Here is a 19,725-nt window from a genome sequence, read left to right as displayed (position 1 = left end):
GACGCCGTCCTGACCGATGTGCATCTGCAGGGTCCAGCGCACACGTGTGTCCTCATCGGCCTATTGTGTCAGAGTATAAGGAGGAGTAGAGAGACCTGTCGTCTAAGCTGTGCCACATGATCCGTAAGTGTCCCGGTCCTCCCACCACCACCCCAGTAATAATCGCACCATCCCACCCTGATCAAGGCGGGTCAAGGCCCAGTCCACCGTGTGAGATGTAGTGTGGTGAGTGTGGTGTAAAGCACCCATATACGCTCACGGGCCCGGTATCGGCTCGTCCTCTCCAGAGGAGTCGCTATGAGTCGTCTGAGACATCCAGTACACCTGTAAGGGGGACCAAAAGTCACTGGGTGTACAGCGGGCAGGCAACAGTTCTGCATAAACGCCATGCTGGTCCTGGCAATACGTGAGGTCGTCCAGCCACTCCTTAAATTTTGGCGCCCTGCCTCTCCCCCACCTGCAAGCAATCCTCCTCTTAGCGAGTAGCAACGCGATATCAACAAATCTACGGTCCGATTTGGGTACATTTCTGGTATATCCCAGCAGCATCACCACCGGTTCCATGGGAAGAGGGCCAGCAATCATTATTTGGAGCGCAGCATGTACCTGCTCCCAGTATGCCTGTATCGCTCCACATTCCCAGGCCAAGTGGAGGAAACCTGCGCTCTCCGCCCGGCATCTCGCACATCTATCGTCCTCCGAGAGGTGAAATCGCAGCTTCCTGACTGGAGTATAGTAATATCTCTGTACGAACTTGTAGTGGATAATTTTCAATCTACAGCTGGGGGAGACTTTGGCTGTGACCGAGCAGCAATACCTCCACTGTTCGTCAGTAAGTGCAGTAGTTAGGTCAGAGTCCCAGGCAACACGCGCCTTAGACAGAACCAATGGGCGCTGCTCACGAATGGCAGCATACAGCTTCGACACCAAATGCCTGCCGTCCAACACGAGCAAGATGTGCAATGGCAATACCGTACCCGGTTCCTCCGGAAAGCTAGGGAGTATATCCCTCATACCCTGACGAAGTCGAATATAATAGAACACCTCCATAGGCGTCGGGGGAGTAGTCCGGAAGATCTGATCCTTGGTACGGAACAGCCCATCCTGAAACAAGTCACCCCAGGTATTAAGGTGTACGCGATTGCACATGGATCGAAATCCATTTTCCATTAAAAGCGATAGCTTCGGGTGGTACGCAAGGGGCATTGCCGGTGAATAGAGCATAGGGGCTCCCAGTAGTTTAGTCACTCTCCGCCATGAGTCTATAGTACAAGTAACAGTGGTAGCAGGCGTCTCGACATCACCAACCAGGCCCATCAGCATGCCCTTGAGGGCAGTGGGTGCACGATCCAGTCCTCAGCAGCAACCTGAGGCATAAAGGGAGTGGGATTAACCCAGTGGTAAGCATGCTGGGCCTGCGCACTGAGGTAATACACCTCCAGATCTGGTACGTCGAATCCGCCCCTATCATATGGTTGTGTCAAGACATTCCAACTAAGGCGAGGCTGCTTACCGCCCCAGAAAAGGCGAAGTAACTCAGAACGGAGTCTTTTAAAAAAGTAGGCACCCGGGTAGTAGGGTATGTTTTGAAAGAGGTATAGAAAATGTGGGAGGACGACCATTTTTATCAGGGAGGCTCTGCCTGCCATCGACAGCGGGAGGGCTAACCAGCGGGTTACGTTGTCGGTCAATCGTGAGATAGCCACCCCATAGTTCAACCGGATCGTGTCGTCCTTATTGAGCGATACTTCAATGCCCAAGTACCTCAAGTCGGAGCTGCACCACTCCAACGGGTAATCTAGCGGGAAATGGGTTACGGAGGCCGTGAGGGGGAAGAATTGCAACTTCTTCCAATTGATGTGCACTCCGGAAATGCCACCGAACAGCACAAATTCTCTCAGAAGTGGGTTGAGGTGGTCCTGTGGGTGCCGCACATACAAAGTGACGTCATCTGCATAGAGGGAAATGCCAATCTGCCTCTGATTACAGTTAAAGGCGCTGGCCTTATGTAGTTGCCGAATCCTGCAAGCCAGCGGCACGATTGCCAGGGCAAAGAGCAGGGGTGACAGGGGGCAGCCCTGTCTAGTCCCCCTCGTGATCGGCATCTGTGCCAATAGCACCCCGTTGACTATGACCCTGGCGACTGGTGACGTGTAGAGCAGCGTCACCCAGGCAATGAATATCCGGGGGAACCCCATTCTGCCCAAGATGGCCAGCAGATATCCCCACTCCACCGAGTCGAACGCCTTGGTGGCGTCCAAAAACACAGCTGCGACTGGCAGGTCGGGCGAAATGGTAGGAATGAGGGAGAACAGGGTGCGGAGGTTATGGGACGTGGCTCTCCCTGGGACAGATCCAGATTGATCCGGCAGTACCAGGGTATTCATAAGCAGGGATAGCCTAGTCGCGAGCACTTTTGCCAGAATTTTCGCGTCGCAGTTTAGCAGCGATAGGGGTCTATGGGCATCGGTATCCACCGGGTTCTTCCCCGGCTTCAGAAGTGAGGTGATCGCCACCTCCCTCATAGAGCCCGGCAGTATCCCCACCTCTAGCGACTCTTCAAAGACCTCTTTTAGTACCGGTGCCATGATGTCAATGTAACACTTATAGAATTCGGCCGGTAGACCGACCAGCCCTGCAGCTTTGCCATTACTGAGTGACATGATCGCTTCCCGGATCTCATCTAGCTCGAATGGGCAACCCAAGAACGCTCTGTCACCATCACTTAGCCAGCAAAGTGCTATGTCATCTAGGAAATTTCCGAACTCCACCTCGCCTGCCTGCTGCGTGGAATATAGCCGTTTGTAATGCTGCAGGAAGGTGTCCTGAATCCCTTTAGAATCTTGGTAGGTCCTGCCCTCGCCATCAGAGATTTCTAAGATATGTGTGGCAAATCGCTGGTGCCTTGTGAGTGCCGCGAGAACTTTTCCCGGCCGATTCCCCTCACAATAGCGCCTAGCTGTCCAGTATTTGCACGGAATTTTACCTCCCTGGCCGCCTCTTCCTCATAAGCCGACAGTTTGGCCCTAAATGCCATCGCTAGGTCAGGGCAAGGAATACTGACCATCTCTGTCTCTAGCGCCTTAAGCTCCGCTTCAAGAGTAGTCAACGTGCGTACTATGTCCCTTAGCATGCCACAGCTCTTAGAGATTGTGACACCTCTCACAGTCACTTTAAAAGCTTCCCAGATCGTTTCGACCTTATCAACAGACCCCTTGTTCCTAGGGAAGAAGGCTTCAATCTCCTCGCCAAGTTCCTGTTTAAAGACAGGGTCAAGCAGGGCCGAAGGGAAGAGCCGCCACGGTGGCCGCATTCTTGCATAGCCAGGCATCTCCAGAACGGTCAGTACAGGGCAATGGTCCGAGTAGGTACGAGGTAGATGTTTCACTTGAACAACCCCCCCAGCTAGGCCCCGTGAGATAAAGCAGTAGTCGATCCTTGCCCATGAGCGCGCGTGTGCAGTGAAGTGGGTACCTTCCCTAGCTGACGGGTGTTAGTGCCTCCAGCTATCCAATAATCCTGCCTCCTGCAGTATGCCCTGAAGTGTGTCCCTAGCTTTCGTGTTGTATTGTCCACTACCGTCCGATCTGTCCGCCCCTGGATGTAGTGACAAGTTGAAGTCCCCCCCCCCCCAGACTATGTGTGCGGCTTCGACCTCTAGTACATGACCCCACAGCGTCAAGAAAAAACCGGGTGTGTCGACATTAGGTGCATAACAATTTACAAGCATTATCACATCAGTGCCCAGCCTCCCCCAAAGGATCACATACCTCCCCTCAGTATCCACCCGCACTCCCAACTTCTGGAACGACAACCTTTTATTGATCAGAATGACCGTCCCCCTGGAATAGGTGGAATAGGAAGAAAACTCTCTCACATTCGCCCATCTGTTTGCGAACTGAGGGACAGTACGTGGGTTCAGGTGGGTTTCCTGGAGCATCGCTATCTGCACATGATGCCTATCTAAATATGCAATTACATTCCTACATTTCCGGGGGTCATTAAGGCCTCTTACATTCCAGGACAATATGGATACAGTAGTCAAAGCGTGATCACCCGAGTTTATCACCATATCCCTGAAACAAGCAAAGGACCAGTGCTCCAGCCCTCAGTGGGAACATATCAAGTGCCAAACTACCCGCTGCCCAAAACAGTCGCTACTCTCGATCATCCATGCTGACACACGCCTGAACATCAGTCCTAGCATACATGCCATGAACATCATCCGCAATAACATTCCCACTCTCAACAACGCCCTCCCCAACAGTCAAACACCCCCCCACCCTCCACATACAGCAACACAACCCCCGTACCACTAGTCCTCCCCCAGCCCACTGAAGCAACCCAAACTTGCCAGTACCATGACCCCTCCCCCCACCCCAGCCCCCATACTTAAACACCATAGTAAAACAATGTGGGGAATCCCCTCCTAGGGGCATTAGAGATACACACCCATACACCCCTACACTCCCCTCCCGCCCCGCATATGCCATACGGGGAAGACAGAGAAGAAGGGGTGGTGCCCGGCATATATAACCCCTGCAGATTTTAGCCTGTACATCAAACCATCATGTCTCACCGCCGCTCCCCAAGCGGACAAGGTACTGATCAGTGCAGGCGGATCGCCCACATATCAGCTGCTGCCCACACTGTCTCCTGTATCGCCACCAACTTGCACAATCCCAGCACTATGCCAGCAGCGGGGCAGAGTGATCAAAGCCAGTTATCGCTCAGCAGCAAGTCTACAATGCAAGACAGCAGCTATCAATGACTCCACAGGTAGGGCAGGGCAGCCCCAGCGCAAGCAGGGCACAGAATCCGAATCAAGCACCAGTAGTTCAACAGGGAGCCAGCAGGCAAGCGAACACAAGGACACATTTATGACTCATCGTGCTCGGCAGGATTCCCACCTGCCTCGTCTTCCTCCTCGTTACGCCTGTCCCTTCTAGCAGTGCGGAGTTTCTTAACGTAGTCCTCAGCGTGCTGCGGGTTCGTAAAGAAATGTTGTTTGCCCTGATGGGTCACCCTGAGTCGCGCCGGGTACAGAAGTGCATAATCCACCTGCATGTCTCTCAGCTTCTTTTTCACATCCAAGAATTTCCTCCGCTGGCCCTGCACCATGGGCGTGAAAGCCGGGTATAGGGAGAACTGCACACCATCACAGGCCAGGTTCCGGCTTGTCCGAGCTGCGCGCAGCGCCACATCACGATCGCGGTAGTTAAGCAACCGGGCGATGATAGGCCGCGGTTGCGCCCCCGGCTTGGGAATCGGGCCCAAAGAGCGGTGCGCCCGTTCGACAATAAACTGATTAGAGAAGGCCTCCTTACCCACTGCAGCGAGTAGTATGCGTTCAACATAGTCCTCCATACGTCCAGTGTTGGTGGACTCAGGAACCCCCGTGACGCGAATGCTATTGCGCCTGCTCCTCGCCTCCAACTCCTCATTCTTCGCTGCTATCACTCTGAGGATATTGTCCATACGGGTAAGGCGTGTTTCGTCGGTCGTGGATGTGTCCTCCGCCGTGGAGATGCGTCGTTCCGCCTCTGTCAACCGCTCCTCGTGGACCTCCAATTTCTGCGCAACACCATCCATCCTGGAAGATAAGCGGTCAACCTTATCCACAATAGTGGCGAAACCCTGTCGCATCTCATCTATGAGCAGTCGCAATTCTGGAGCCATGGGCGCAGGGGAGGGCTCGGTGCTCGATGGTCCCGGGGCACCGCCGACCCCCGTCGTGCTACGCAACGGTTTTATTGCGGTCGCAGGTTCAAAGGAGAGCTTGGGCTGTTTAGCATCATTCTTGCCCATCGTGCCCCGCCTGTGGTCACCCAATGGGACCGGTGAGTGGTAAGATGTCCCATGCTCCCCTCCTCCAAGACAGTGCCCTCGCTCCGGTAGCCCCCCGCGTGGTGGTCACGCACGAGGCAATGTCATCAATGTGGGAAAACAGCTCCAGCAGCGCCCAATGTTCCCCTTGCTCCCCCCGCACTCCGTCTCTATTGACCAGGGCCAGTCGGGAACGCCCGCGATGGAAGGCGGGCAGCGGATCGCTGGGGTAGAGCCAGGCAGGCCCCGGCAGCGGGAGCACCCGGGGGGTGGAGGGCCGTGGGGCAAGGGGAGGCTCAATACGCCTCCGGTAGAATCCGCAATACGGACCCCTCCGATGGCCTCCAGGGGTCCCTATTTGTCACAAGTACCTACCTGTGCCAACTAGAGACCCCCAAATCTAACATTGGTGGGCAGCAGTGAGGATTCTGGACTTGCATTTGGGACTTATGTACAGTGATTGGTGAACACTACTAGTGAGTGTAGACTAAAACACAACTTTTTGGTAGATTTCTTTTTGGGGATTTTCTATTTTTGCCACGAACTGCGAAGTTTAACCACCATGAGTAAAGCAGCATCCATACATCTGTTGATTTTTATTGGGAGGACAGAGATGTAGGATGCATGAAATTGAGCTAGCCAAGCTCAAGTGGAGTGGACAACTAGAGTTAGAGAATAGGAAATTGGCCCTAGAGGAAAAAAGAATCCAAATGGAGCATGAGCTGATAATGAGGGAGCTTGATTTAGATCTCTAGAGGTTTGAGGCCATGAGTGTCTCAGCCCAGCAACAAGAAATGTGTGTAGCTCAGAGATTGATATTTGCGGAGTTGGAGGGAGAATCCAGCTCAGATGGTGGCAGTAAAAGTGAGTTATCTAGTGCTGAGGGAGCAGTACATACACCCAGAGATGTGGCGCCTGACTTGGAGGGGGTTAACATACACCAGGAGGTTCAAGAACATGAGGTAGCTCCAGTAGTACGCAGTGTCCCTGAGGAGAATGTGAAAACTGACGGTGGGGTTCATAGTCCTAGTAGTGGGAGGGACACTCTACTGACTCTAGATGAGAGGGGTTCCCCCAAGGTTGAAGTCCTGGTATGTGAGTGTGAAGACTGCCCAGAAGAGTGTGGGTTGAATGACAGAGACAGTCAGATACTGTCTTGCCAATCTCAGGAGAGTGGTGTGGAGTATGTGTGTGAGGCACTGGATGGTGAGGTGACGGATAGTTTGTTTAACCCCTGTGGGGGGCTGTATGATCCAATTGTGGGAGAGCATGTTGTAAGTCCCTTTTTTCCAGAGCTATGCCAACACCTGTTGGAGAGAAGTTCTCTGATCCCAGGGAGCTCACATTGGAGGCAGGCCTTTTGGTGGATTCCAGAGGGACTGGAGAGGCATTGGGGAGTGACCCTGGGGGGAGTGGCTCAGGTACCTTCCAACCCAGAGTGGTAGAAGTGGTGCAGAGTAGCCCAGCCAGGTCCCATTGTGGTGGGGGGTGTAGGGGCTCTTGTCCTGTCTCATTGGAGAAGGAGTGAGTGTGGAGCTGCATGTCCCATGGTGCCCAAAACCCAGTCTCAGAGCCTGGATGGTTCTTTAGGGGAACACCAGGTGGGAAGCTTAGGCTGTCCTGATGGGCTGCCCGTTGAGGGGGATCCCCTAGTGTCTGGTGAACTGGGAGTGTCTGTAATCAGACCTCCATCAGTTCTGGTGTCTGGCAGTGCCGCTCCAGTTGGGAGGGTACAGAGGTCCAGACTGAGGGGTCAGAGGGGGAAAGAGTCCCTAGTGGAGGAACCAGTGGGTCAGGAACCAGTGAATGAATTTGGTGACACCACTTGTATCCTGGGGGATCTTCGCACACTGTCAGATGGACAGGGGTCGGGAGATCTGCGCCAGGCAGACTGTCACACAACACATGAGTTATATGTCACCCTCGGGGGGAGCAAATGTGCTCCCAAGGAAGTCCTGGGTTGCCAGGAAAGTGTTCAACCGCAGGGTTGGGTCCCTGGGTTGGGAAGCCAGGTTCAGGTGTTGTCTGACCTGGAGGAAGGGGCAACTGTAAACAGTGTCCTGACCGATGTAGCTTCTAGAGGTACCACTCCAGGTGGGAGGGTACAGCACTCTGGAACAGGGTGCAGAGGGAGGGAGTCCTCGCCTCTGACCCAGGTTCAACTAGAGTGTTTAGACCCTAGGTTGGAGGGTCAGGTTCAAGGTGTCCCCCACCCCCCTCCAGGTGGGAGGGTACAGAACCCCAAGGATGAGGACTGGGTGTGGGAGAGCCTATCCCAGTCTCTGGTCCAGCCGCCGGGTACAGGCCTAGGGCTGGTGGGTCAGTGCCAGGATGTCATACCTGACCTGTCAGGTGGGAGAGTGGACAAAGGGTGCCAAGCACCTGGGGCTACTGCCCCCAGTTCTCTGACGCCACGGAGGTTTGAGAGCCCTGAGAGGCATAAGGCCTGGGTATCATCACTAACTACTGTCAGGGGCCACTGTGGCTTGCTGTCTGTCTGTTGGGACACACCTGTGAGCAAGATAAGGTTAGGTGCTAGACAGATGGTGTCCACAGGTGAGGAGAAGGGTTCCATATGGGTTAGCTTGGTGGACCCTGAGAGTATGGACAGAGGAATTGAAATGGGTTCAGATTGGCGTAGAACTGGAATATGCCCCTGCTGTTGCGGGCCAGGCCCAGGTTCTATCGCCCAAAGCAGGAAAGCCCATCAAGGTAGTGATTGTCTACCCTGAGTTTTGGCTGGAAGGGGGTTGTGTTGGACTTGGCCCATTTTGCCGGGTCATCCCTGAACTCTTTGCCTTCCTCCTCTATTTTTTCTGACCTGTTGTTGGCTGTTTTATGACTCTGGGCACTTTACCACTGCTGATCAGTGCTAAAGTGCATATGGTCTCCCTATTGTAAATTGATGTATGAATTAATGATTCCATGATTGGCCAATTTGGTTTATTGGTCAGACCCTAATACAGTGCACTGAGTGTGCCCAGGGCTTGTTAACCCAAATGTTGCTAGTGGGCTTGCAGCACTGGTTGTGCCACCCACGGAAGCAGCCTGTAAATCTGTGTCTAAGGTCTGCCATTGCAGAGCCTGTGTGCAGTCTGGTACTGCCATGCTGACTGGGCAAGTGCACCCACTTGCCAGTCCCTAAACCTTCCCTTTTCTTCATATCAGACACCCCTATGGTAGGCCCAAGGGCAGGGAGCATTGTAAGTATAAGGTAGGACATGCCCTGGTGTGTGTGGCATGTCCTAATAGTGAATTACAGCCATTTTTGTTTTTCACTATTGCAAGGCTACCTGTTCTCCATAGTGTCATGTTCCCTGGTTCTGGGATGGCTGGTGCATGAGGCGTTGTGTGTATGCGCGCGCCACCCCCTTTTTTTTTCTTTCTTCCTTCCGAGGTTGGCTGAGCAGGTCGGCCGTCTAGTTGTTCTAGACAGAATCAGCCGTAAGCCAACAGCTGACCCGCACTTGCGGAGGAGGACCTTTAACTGTAACGAGGCTACCGTAAACTGCGCATCGTATTGCCGCACTGAGCTTCGCAGGAGGGAAGGCTCTACCTGCAACGGGAATTCCTCAGGACCGCGCAAGGGTGCCTTCTCAAGCCTAGCCACTACCCCAGCGCAGGAACGCCTGCATACCTTCCCACGACCCGTGTAAGAGCACACAGGGTCGCGTTTACTTTTGTTGCAACCAGGAAGCGCCGGAGCACTCAGCAGCACTCAGCATTACCATCCCGCGACCTGTGCAAGAACACACGGGCCGCGTTTATTTTGTTTGCTCAAGGAAGCGCTGGAGCGCTTACCAGCACTCAGCATTACCTTCCTGCGACCCGTGTAAGAACACACGGGGTCGCATTTATTTTGTCTGTCTGCTCAAGGAAGCGCCGGAGTGCTCACCAGCACTCAGCATTACCTTCCTGCGACCCGTGTAAGAACGCACGGGGTCGCGTTTATTTTGTTTGCTCAAGGAAGCGCCGGAGCGCTCACCTGCACTCACGACCCATACTAAGGCACAGGGTCGCGTTCTTTTCACCCTTACTTCCGCCAGCGCAGAAGCGCTTTTCTTGGGTTTCCTTTGTTTCTTCCCACAGAGCAGAGGAGCACTTCGCTCACTTTTACCCAAGCAACCACAGCTTTTCTTTCCTGAACACACTCCCCAGCGCAGGAGCGCATACCCTTCTTTTGTTTTCACGGCAACCCTTGTATGGGTAGGAGTATGCCATTGAACTACTTCTGGACTAGGGATTATTTACAATGCTGCCACCATGAGGATCTAGAAACCTGCTGACTGGTCTTCCTGCTCTTATGCGCTGCATCCAAGGTAACTACACCTTTTTCTTCTATTCTGTGTAGTTTCTCTTTCTCTGCCAGTGTCTGGTGTGTGTTACCCCTCTGTTCCATCCCCTTAGGCGGTGTCCACCACAAGAACCCCCAGAGGATCAGAGGGCAGATCACTCCCAGCATCCTAATACGCTGTTCACACCCTATCCTGGTTGCCTCCCCCAGTCCCCTCTTCACCCTGGTTAGTATTTTAGTCCTTTCTAGGAGACAGAGGGAGCCGGAGGGGGTTGTCTACGTCGTCCCTGTGGGATCACCCCACAAACAATCGGTGAGTGTTGTGGGGTCCTGACAGAATACGAAGCCCACGTTTATTATCTCGCCTGGACGACATGGACAACCCTGGAGTCACTCTGCAGGATAAAGCCATTATGCTGGCCAACATACAAGCGGAAAACCATAGCTTACGACAGGATATAATGCCCTTACAAGGACAGATGGGCACGGGTCTTACAGGACCTTGGGGGCCATCCCCTTCGGTCAGGCAGGAAGGGCTGTTGAGGCCTCCAATATTTATTCCTGGGGATACCCCGTCCTCTCCCTCTACTGCTTCTTCACCCATACAAGTGATAGCCCAGCATCCTGTACAGTTAGCCGCCCCAGAACGCTTTTATTGCGACAGCTCCAAGTATAGTATATTCCTCAACCAATGTCACTTACACTTCATGGCTCGAGCTTCTGCATTCCCGGACAACGCCTCCAAGGTAGCATTTGTCCTTTCCTATCTGGGAGGAGACGCCGCCCAGTGGTCCATACCCTTGGTTGAAAACGACAAACCATTGCTCTACAATTTTCCGATGTTCAAAGAAACCATGCAGCGTATGTTTGCGCGCCATACGTTTGTTCAAGCTGCAGATAACGAGCTACTCAACCTGAAGCAGGGTAACACTGACTTGTTACACTACATTACCACATTCAACCGGTTGGTAGTGGAAGCTCGATGATCAGAGACCAAACAGGTGTCTTTTTTTTTATACCAGGGCTTGCGGGAGGATCTAAAGGACCTCATCTCCCAGATGACCGAACCACCGGAGGAGATCGGCCCCTTCAATGACATGGTAGTCAAACAGAACTATCGGTTACAGGAAGGTAGGACCGAAAGATCCAAGGGGATCAAGGCCAGGCTCCCCGTATACAGAGAAGCAAACAAAAACCGTGATACCACGGAACCCATGCAGATAGGCGGCATCCGTGGTCCCTTAACCAAAGAAGAAAAAGAAAAAAGGCGAAAACAAAACTAGTGCCTATATTGCGGCAACAGCGGCCATTTTGTCAGGGAGTGTCCCGTGAAACCCCGCAAATCGAAAGAAAAAACGCCTTTCGTTCTTCCAATATCCAGAGGAAATGGACTGGGAAACAAGGCAACCCAGTAGCAAATGGGGTCTGTCTACTCGGGTTGTCTGCCAAGAAAAAACAGACCCCTGCCTCCTATGTCAACCATCAACACATGGGCGTGCCTGTGTTCTTGCGATCCCCCTCTGGACTATCCTGGTGCGTCACTGCCTTAATAGACTCAGGAGCAACCAGCAATTTCATAGACACCAGTTTCATGGCCAGCTTGGGCATGTCCAGTATAGCAAAACAGAAACCAGAAACAGTCAAGGCAGTGGATGGCACAGATCTAACCTCTGGATTAATTTGCTATCAGACCGAGAACCTGGAAATGGCACTAGACAACAAGCACACGGAGACCATCACCTTCGACGTCATTGACGCCCCACAGTTCAGGCTGATACTAGGCATTCCCTGGCTAGTACAGCACAATCCCCACATAGACTGGGTAACCAGGAAGCATTGGATCATTGTGTTCTTTCTTGCTACCCATCTATCGACCATTACAAGCCTGTGCTTTGCCTTTGAATGGAATGGGTTTGGTCGCACAGGGGGACCTCCCTGAGGAATACCAGGATCTGGCCCAAGTGTTTGATGAGAAAGGCGCCAACACATTACCACCGCATCGGAGCTTCCACTGCAGAATCGACATCATCCCAGGATCCACGCTTCCCTGCAGTCGTGTTTACTCCCTTACCGAAAAGGAAAATTAACATCTTCGTAGCTATCTCAACGATTACCTACAGAACGGGTTAATCCGTCATTCCAGGTCTCCGATCTCTTCCCCTCTTTTCTTTGTGGCAAAGAAAGAAGGGGATTTGCAAACGTGCACCAACTTTAGGGCCATAAACGCCATAACGATAAAATAACGGTACCCTCTACCGCTGATCTCAGACCTGTTGGACCAAGTGAAAGACGCAGCTGTATATACCAAACTGGATTTGCGCGGGGCCTACAATCTAGCCAGGGTCCAAGAGGGGGACGAGTGGAAGACCGCTTTCAGAACACGGTACGGCTTGTTCGAATACCCTGGCATGCTTTTGGGGCTCTGCAATGCCCCTGCTGCTTTCCAGTTTTTATTGATGAGGTGTTAAGGGAGTACATCAACAGGTTCTGTATCGTATACATCGACGATATATTGATCTATTCAGCGAACATGGCAGAACACATACAGCACGTGCGTACCGTTCTGCAACAATTGCACCAACATGGACTATATGTCAAGCTGGAAAAGAGCATCTCCCATACCACCACAGTGGAATTATTGGGATATAGAGATGGACTCCAAGAAGGTGGAAACCATCATACAGTGGCCATTCCCTGGTTCCGTAAAGTAAGTTCAGAGGTTTCTGGGGTTGCGAACTACTATCGCTGCTTCATTGCCGGATTCTCCAAGATAGCCACCCCCGTCCCCTCTTCACCCTGGTTAGTATTTTAGTCCTTTCTAGGAGACAGAGGGAGCCGGAGGGGTTGTCCACGTCGTCCCTGCGGGATCACCCCACAAACAGAAGGTGAGTGTTGTGGGGTCCTTACACATTGGCCAGAATGGGCAGTTAGATTATTATATTTTATAATCCTAACTGACTCGGGGAACATGGTAGAAATTCGAGGTAAGTATGCCTGAACTCAGAATGATAAAATACATCTTTTAGTGAAGTTGTTTTTAACATTCTGTGTTTGAAATTACCACTTTTAGAAAGTAGGTATTTTCTTGTCTAACTACCCAAGCCTGCCTCTGCTAGGTTGTGTATTCCTTGTCTGGAGTTTGAGTGACAGGGCTGGGGGATTCCGGCAGACAGGGTGAGTCCGCCCAGTGGTGAATAGAGAGATCTGCATCTAGATGGGAGGGAGGAGTTGCACCTGGAACCTGAAAAGGACTGTGCTTGCCCCCCACAGTGCTGGCTCCACCCCCTGTGGTGCGTCTGATGTCTCTGCCCTGCATTGTGAAAGGAGAGAAGGAATCATGTCAACAGAGTGCTCCAAGGCTGTGCCTTTCCTCCACAATGCTGGCTCCACCTCCTGTGGGGCGTCTGATATTTCTGCCCTGCACTGTGAAAGGAAAAAAGGAGTTGTAAACAGAGTGCTCCAGAACTGGTTTGGACTAGGCAAAGGCCCCTGTGCCCTCAGAGGACAAAGGATTTTGGGGTATAAATATTGGAACTCTGATTCCAAGAAATTAGATCACTTTTGGACTACAAGAAGAAACCTTTGCTGAGGAGAGGAACCTGAAGAAACTGAGGAGAGACTATCCCTAAGCTGAAGTGCTGCTTGGGGGATTGGCCTGCAGTGGTTGTCTGACTGCCAAAGGAAGGAGAAATGAACTTTGTGTACTTTATTTTCAACTTGTGAAGGATCTCCAAGGACTTGGAAAAGAGCTTGCCTCCTGCTGAAGTCTCAGGGACAACAGACTTTAAACTGCTGCTGTTTTGGGCCTTCTGAGGGACTGCATGTCGCATGGAGCTGGAAGCGCGACTCAGCGAAAACGAATCGTGTTGCCGTCACTGCTGCTGCTGTCGCACTTTTGAACAAGGGTGTCGCCGCTGGAGTTGTCGCACTCCACCGCATCGAGAGAAGCGTCTCACAACAAAGAGGAAGCGTTTCTCCGTCGCTGCTGCCTGCCTTCGCACTTCTGAACAAGAGTGTCGCCGCTGGAGTTGTCGCACTGCACCGCATCGAGAGAAGAGTCTCGCAACGAGGTTGAAGCGTGTCGCAGTCATGTTGCTGCCGTCGCACTTCTGAACAAGGGTGTCACCGCTGGAACTGTCGCATTGCACCAAATCGAGGAAAGAGCCTCGCATCCCCCGAGAAGCACGCCGCGGTCGGAGCTGCGGAAGTCGCATTTCTGAACAAGGATGTTGCCGCTATAGGTGTCGCATTGTGCAGAAGCTTCACGTAAATGTGGGAGAAGAGTGTCGCAGCTGAAGCTGTTGCCGTCGCACTTCTGAATAAGGGTGTCGCCGCTGCAGTCCACGCATCGAACAGAGAACTTCTCGCATCCCCAGAGAAGCGTGCCGCATCTGGAAGATCTTCACGTCTTTATTTCTTTGCACCTGAACTTTGCCGCATTTCCCTTGCTGAGACATTGCTCGTCGTGGAAGCGCAACGCATCATAAGGTACATTGATGCAAAGTGTTGCATCTTAAGAACTGAACTGAACTAAGCTAAATCTGCCATCTTAAAGTAACAGTATTGTGTGTTTTTTTTGTTGTTTATGGTCTTGTGGTAAATCTATATAAAGTATACTTATTTTTTATATAAAACCTTGTGGGGTGTCCATCTGTAGTGTTGTCACTGGGTTACTGCATGTGGTCACAAATGCTTTACTCACAGCCTCTGAGATAAGCCTGTCTGCTCGTGCCAAGCTACCAAAGGGGTGAGCAGGAGTTATTTAGGAGTGTAATCCCCTTATCCTGACTAGAGGCAAGGGTCCCTATTTGTCACAAGTACCTACCTGTGCCAACTAGAGACCCCCAAATCTAACAGTGGCCAAGAATTCATTCCTATTATTCCCACAATTAGGTCCCCCACAGCGGGATTATTGAGACCTCGTTGGAGGCCCCACCCCCTTTATCAACTTCTCTGCAAACTCATCTCCTGGCGCACTACTGGTAAGGGAATTAATTCCTTTGGCTTCTGAGGGTCATTGGGGCAAAGAACCCCTATTGTTGCCACAAGTAAGTCCCCCACAGCGGGTAGCTGAGACCTCGTTGGAGTTCATGCCCCCCTTTCTCAACCACTCTGCAAACGCGCCTCCTGGCGCCCTACTGGTTGGGGGGTGTACTCCCCTTGGCTGCTGAGGGTTGTTGGGGGCCAAGAGCCCTTATTATTGCCACAAGTAAGTGCCCCACAGTGGAATTGCTGAGACTTTGTTGGAGGCCCTGCTCCCTTTCTCAACCTGCCTGCAAACACGCCTTTTGGTGCACTACTGGTTGGGGGATGAACTCCCTTTGACTGCTGAGGTTGTTTGGGGGCCAAGATCCCCTATTGTTCCCACAAGTAAGTCCCCCACAGCAGGACTGCGGAGACCTCATCGGAGGCCCTGCCCCCTTACTCAACCACTCTGCAGAGGGGCCTCCTGGCACACTACTGGTTGGGCGATGAACTCCCCTTGGTTGCTGAGGGTCGTTGGGGGCCAGGAACGCCTATTGTTGCCACTAGTAAGTCCCCCACAACAAGAGGCCCCATCCACCTTCTCAACTACTCTTCAAACGCACCTCCTGGTGCACTAGTGGTTGAGGGATGAAGTCTAGGGGTGAGCACGCCTGTAAACTACTCTCCTCTGGCAGTTGGAGGAGTTTTTGCTGAACTCCATGTTCCAAGCGAAGTGGCAAAACTCCACAAACTTTGGCGGCAGAGTGAAGTTTACCTACCACCCCTAATTAAGATACAGATGTTAACAAGCATTTACAATGCAACGGTTTCGCCTTTGGAAAAGTTAGAGCTATTGGCATTGTAAATGACAAAATTTGTATTTATGTGTTGGTTTTGAAAACAGATAAATAAATGGATTGTCATTTACATTGCCAATAGCTTAATCTCTCGCAAATGTGAGACCTATTGTACCCTACGGACGAGCTCAGCAGACAGAAATTACTACCACACACACTAACACACCCAGAGCCACACACACCCACCCAGAGCCACACACACCCACCCAGAGCCACACACACACACCCAGAGCCACACACACCCACCCAGAACGTAAGGGCATCACCCTAAATGGTAGAGTACCAGGGTATGAGAATTGCATCTCTTTTTAGGCTCAACGCAGTGCTTTAATCTGCAGGTGTTAACTGCCTGCACAATTTACATCTGAAAGTGAGTGTACGTGCCCTTCACAACACTGCTACAGGACATTTTGTACCGACACTACGAGTAGCAAGGAAGTGATTGCCTGGATGAAGTTTGCTCTGTGCATTAGTTGGGCTAACTCTGCTCCAAGTGCATCTTGAAGGAAGAGTGCTTGAAGGGTCCACCCCTGACCTTGTCTCCAGCCCCCGCCCTCCCCCAGTCCCGTGTGTGCCTCGAGTTTTGGTGCACACACACAATGGGCGTCACAGAGCTGCCCTGTGTACATTCCCAGCCCCGGACAATGCTTCCCTGTAGGGGGTGGTCCCTGCCAATGGCACTGGGAGGAGCGGAGACCTGCAAATGAACCCGACATTGATGTGTTCCATTAGCGCCTCACTGGGGGAAATTAGCATCAGGGCGCTTTGCGCCGCATTGGGGGCGGGTGTTTGGGGGACTTGTGTCCTCTACTATGGAGCTGGCTTTTCCAAGCTGGTCGAGAGGAAGGAGGAGGGCCGCCTTCTATTCACATTATCTATATACACTGACTGCGTTCTGTGGGGGTGCCGCGTCACACATGAATGTCCCTGTAGAATAGGTCACCTCTGACCACCTTAAGCCAGCACTCCCTGAAATGGGGCCGCAAATTGCCTTACACTTTTTTTCTGCTCACATTTATGATACTGTTTTTTTCCCCCTCTTCCTTTCCATCTGTTTTACCTACTCTGCTGATGTTGGGCGCGGTGGCCGAGCAGGAGTTAATATCCAGGTCTAGTTAAATGCAATGATTCCTGACATGGAAGTATGCAGAATTTGAGGGGTTGTGCAAATAAATCAAAGGGAGCTGCTTTGTTTAATTTCTCCTGGTGAATCATTCACAGGCCGCACACCCCGGAGCCAATGTTCCTACCTGTCTGACAAGGTGTGGCAGGGTATACTCAGACATGAGTCCCTTTCTCACTGCACCATCAGGATTCAAGCAAGCCGGGCCGACGACGGCTGAAATGCCAGAAACCGGTCCCCGGTAGCTTGTCTCCATTCTGGTGAAGAATTGGCTTGGTAGTTTAGTCTGCCCTGTTCCCATGATGCACTGGGCCAGGGACAGACTGATTTGCATATAGCCAGGTTCTGAGCTGGGATGGTGCAGTGAGATAAATAACGGTGATGGATCAAGCCCTGATCTTTGGACTGGGTAAGAGTGGTCTGCTTAATTCAGACACTCTGTTCATCACCACCCCCTTTTCTGAATCGTGACAAGGAATGCATGTCACACTCGCATTCCTCGTAATCAACACAGTTAAACCTGGAGAGGCCCCTGACCCAGCCCCCGTAGCCGCCAGCCTCCGTGGCCTACGAGTAGTGCCACCATACATGTATGGGTTAATATCCAGATGGCATGGCCACCGCAACACGGGGTAAATTCAGATGCGCCTACCCAGACCCAAAATGACACCCCAGTTTGTGAGTGTGCACACTTCAGGCGAAGACTGTCCGCATGTCCGATGCCTTTGTTATACTAAAACCCAAGAGCCCTGTGCTGTTGGAGGGGTCGCCCCGATGACAAACGATAAGAGGCGAAGAGCTGGCAATCTACAAACATTAGGCATGGAGTCTGTCCACAGCGGGAGGGGGGACGGGCTCACGGACAGCGGGAGGGGGGACGGGCTCACGGACAGCAGGAGGGGGGGTGGGGACGGGCACACAGACAGCACATTAGACATGGAGTCTGTCCACAGCGGGAGGGGGACGGGCTCACGGACAGTGGGAGGGGGATGGGCTCACAGACAGCGAGAGGGGGGGTGGGGACAGGCACACAGACAGCGGGAGGGGGGTGGGAACGGGCAAACGGACAGCGGGAGGGGGGGCAGGAACGGGCACAAGAAGGCAAGAAAAATAAAACAGCACACACCTGGACATCTTCCGGCAGCAAATGATCAAAACATGGCGTCCAAAAAAATATATATAACACCCGCCCACTGCCGCAATGACGTGCTAAAAGGGGCAGGATGAGAAAAAATCGGCGGAACGCCCACCAATTGCCTTGGTAAATGACGGACATATCTCTCTTCCAATGGCTAGCCTCCATTTATGGAGCTAGCCAATGGAAGAGAGAGGCGGAACTAAGGCCACACTGTTCTAACATAAGATTTCGCCTGCGCGAAACGCTGCTTGCGCAGCTGTTCGCCAGGCGAAACCTAAAAATAAATGTGTGTGTCCATTCATTGATTTTTTTTGTGTAGACTAGATAAGCTGAGGCATCTGTATAAAGAATAAAGAACTGCAATTATGGGATCTTCTTACATTAATAAGTATTCTCATTTGTCATTCAGATTTTGTTTTACATTTTTAATTATTATTTCAAATCTGATTCAGCTTGAGTTATAGAAAAGCTCCAAATTCATGTCTTAAAAATTATTTGGAAGGAATTCATGCAATGTAGTAATCCGTATGGAAAAAACATCCTACATTCCTTAGGTTTGGACTTCACAATTTCCAAAATCTAGCCATAAAATTCCAAATATTATTTGATTCATGAATTGTTTTCAAGCTGTTAGGGTCCATTCATTATATCAATAGGATCAAAACACAGTCAGTGGGGAAACTTGGATTGCAACCAAGCCTTCCAGAATATTTTAGATTTGCAGGGATATTAAAAGCTAGTTAAAGGTGGGCATCCGTAATAAAAGGGGATGTATACAGGAATGATTGTAAAGAGAGCCTGGTGTATCATGAATAATTAGATTGTTTATAATATAGGATTAGGGATCAAAGTGATCAAAGTAACCTACTGGAGGCCTGGTTCAGAAAGTTGGTTTGGCAACCGGTTAAGATGCCTGCCAGTTTTTGTTTATCTTTATATGCATGGGTGTAAGTATATTTTTATGTTGTGACTATTGGTATAAATAATCTTAATGCTTATCAACGTTGGATGGTATATTTGTGTTCTGCAATAGAAGCTGATGGTAAGACCTATTGGCATGTTTAACTTTCATAAGTTAATTTATTCATTCAGCAACCACATGCAGCAGCCTCATGTATTCTCCACTCACAGGATATATTTGTTCTTCTCCGACTTTCTACATGTTCCGCAGCCTCACTCCTGGATCCTTCAGCTTCCAATGCACCATGGTCGGCCTGAAGAATGTTTTTGGTCAGGGCCATATCCAAGTTTTTCTGGAGAATTTTTGAAAGTAAGAAAAAATAAATGTTATATTACACAAGTGTAATGTATTTAGTATTTCGTTTGTTGACGTTCAGCCCTTACCCCTTCCCCCCTGCCTACTCTCATGTTCTTCTGTTCGACACTTATCTTTCCTCCTGTGAAAGTCCTTACCAGGTCACCCTCTTCCTCAATCAATGTATTCTTCCTAATCCATACTCCACAATGCCATCTTTGAGAGGCTGGTCCTTTTTTAAGGACTAAATAGACATCTTTGTCTGTT

At 51.3% G+C, this 19,725-nt stretch overlaps 1 protein-coding gene across 2 annotated transcripts in view; it reads right to left on the bottom strand.

Moving 5' to 3' along the window:
* LOC147748415 (uncharacterized) overlaps positions 1–19,725 on the bottom strand; it is a 114,767-nt gene that overhangs the window by 50,213 nt on the left and 44,829 nt on the right. Inside the window, exon 4 of one of the 2 annotated variants that reach the window (XM_086961284.1) lies at positions 19,333–19,456. In XM_086961284.1, coding sequence (XP_086817410.1) covers positions 19,333–19,456 — 124 coding nt within the window. Of the gene's footprint in view, positions 1–19,332; positions 19,459–19,725 lie in introns of both variants that reach the window. The other variant, XM_086961293.1, reaches the window with a different exon arrangement.

The sequence above is a fragment of the Lissotriton vulgaris genome, chromosome 1_1, assembly GCF_964263255.1.
Source record: "Lissotriton vulgaris chromosome 1_1, aLisVul1.2, whole genome shotgun sequence".
Classification (NCBI taxonomy): Eukaryota; Metazoa; Chordata; class Amphibia; order Caudata; family Salamandridae; genus Lissotriton; species Lissotriton vulgaris.
This window is presented reverse-complemented; position numbering and strand designations above follow the sequence as displayed.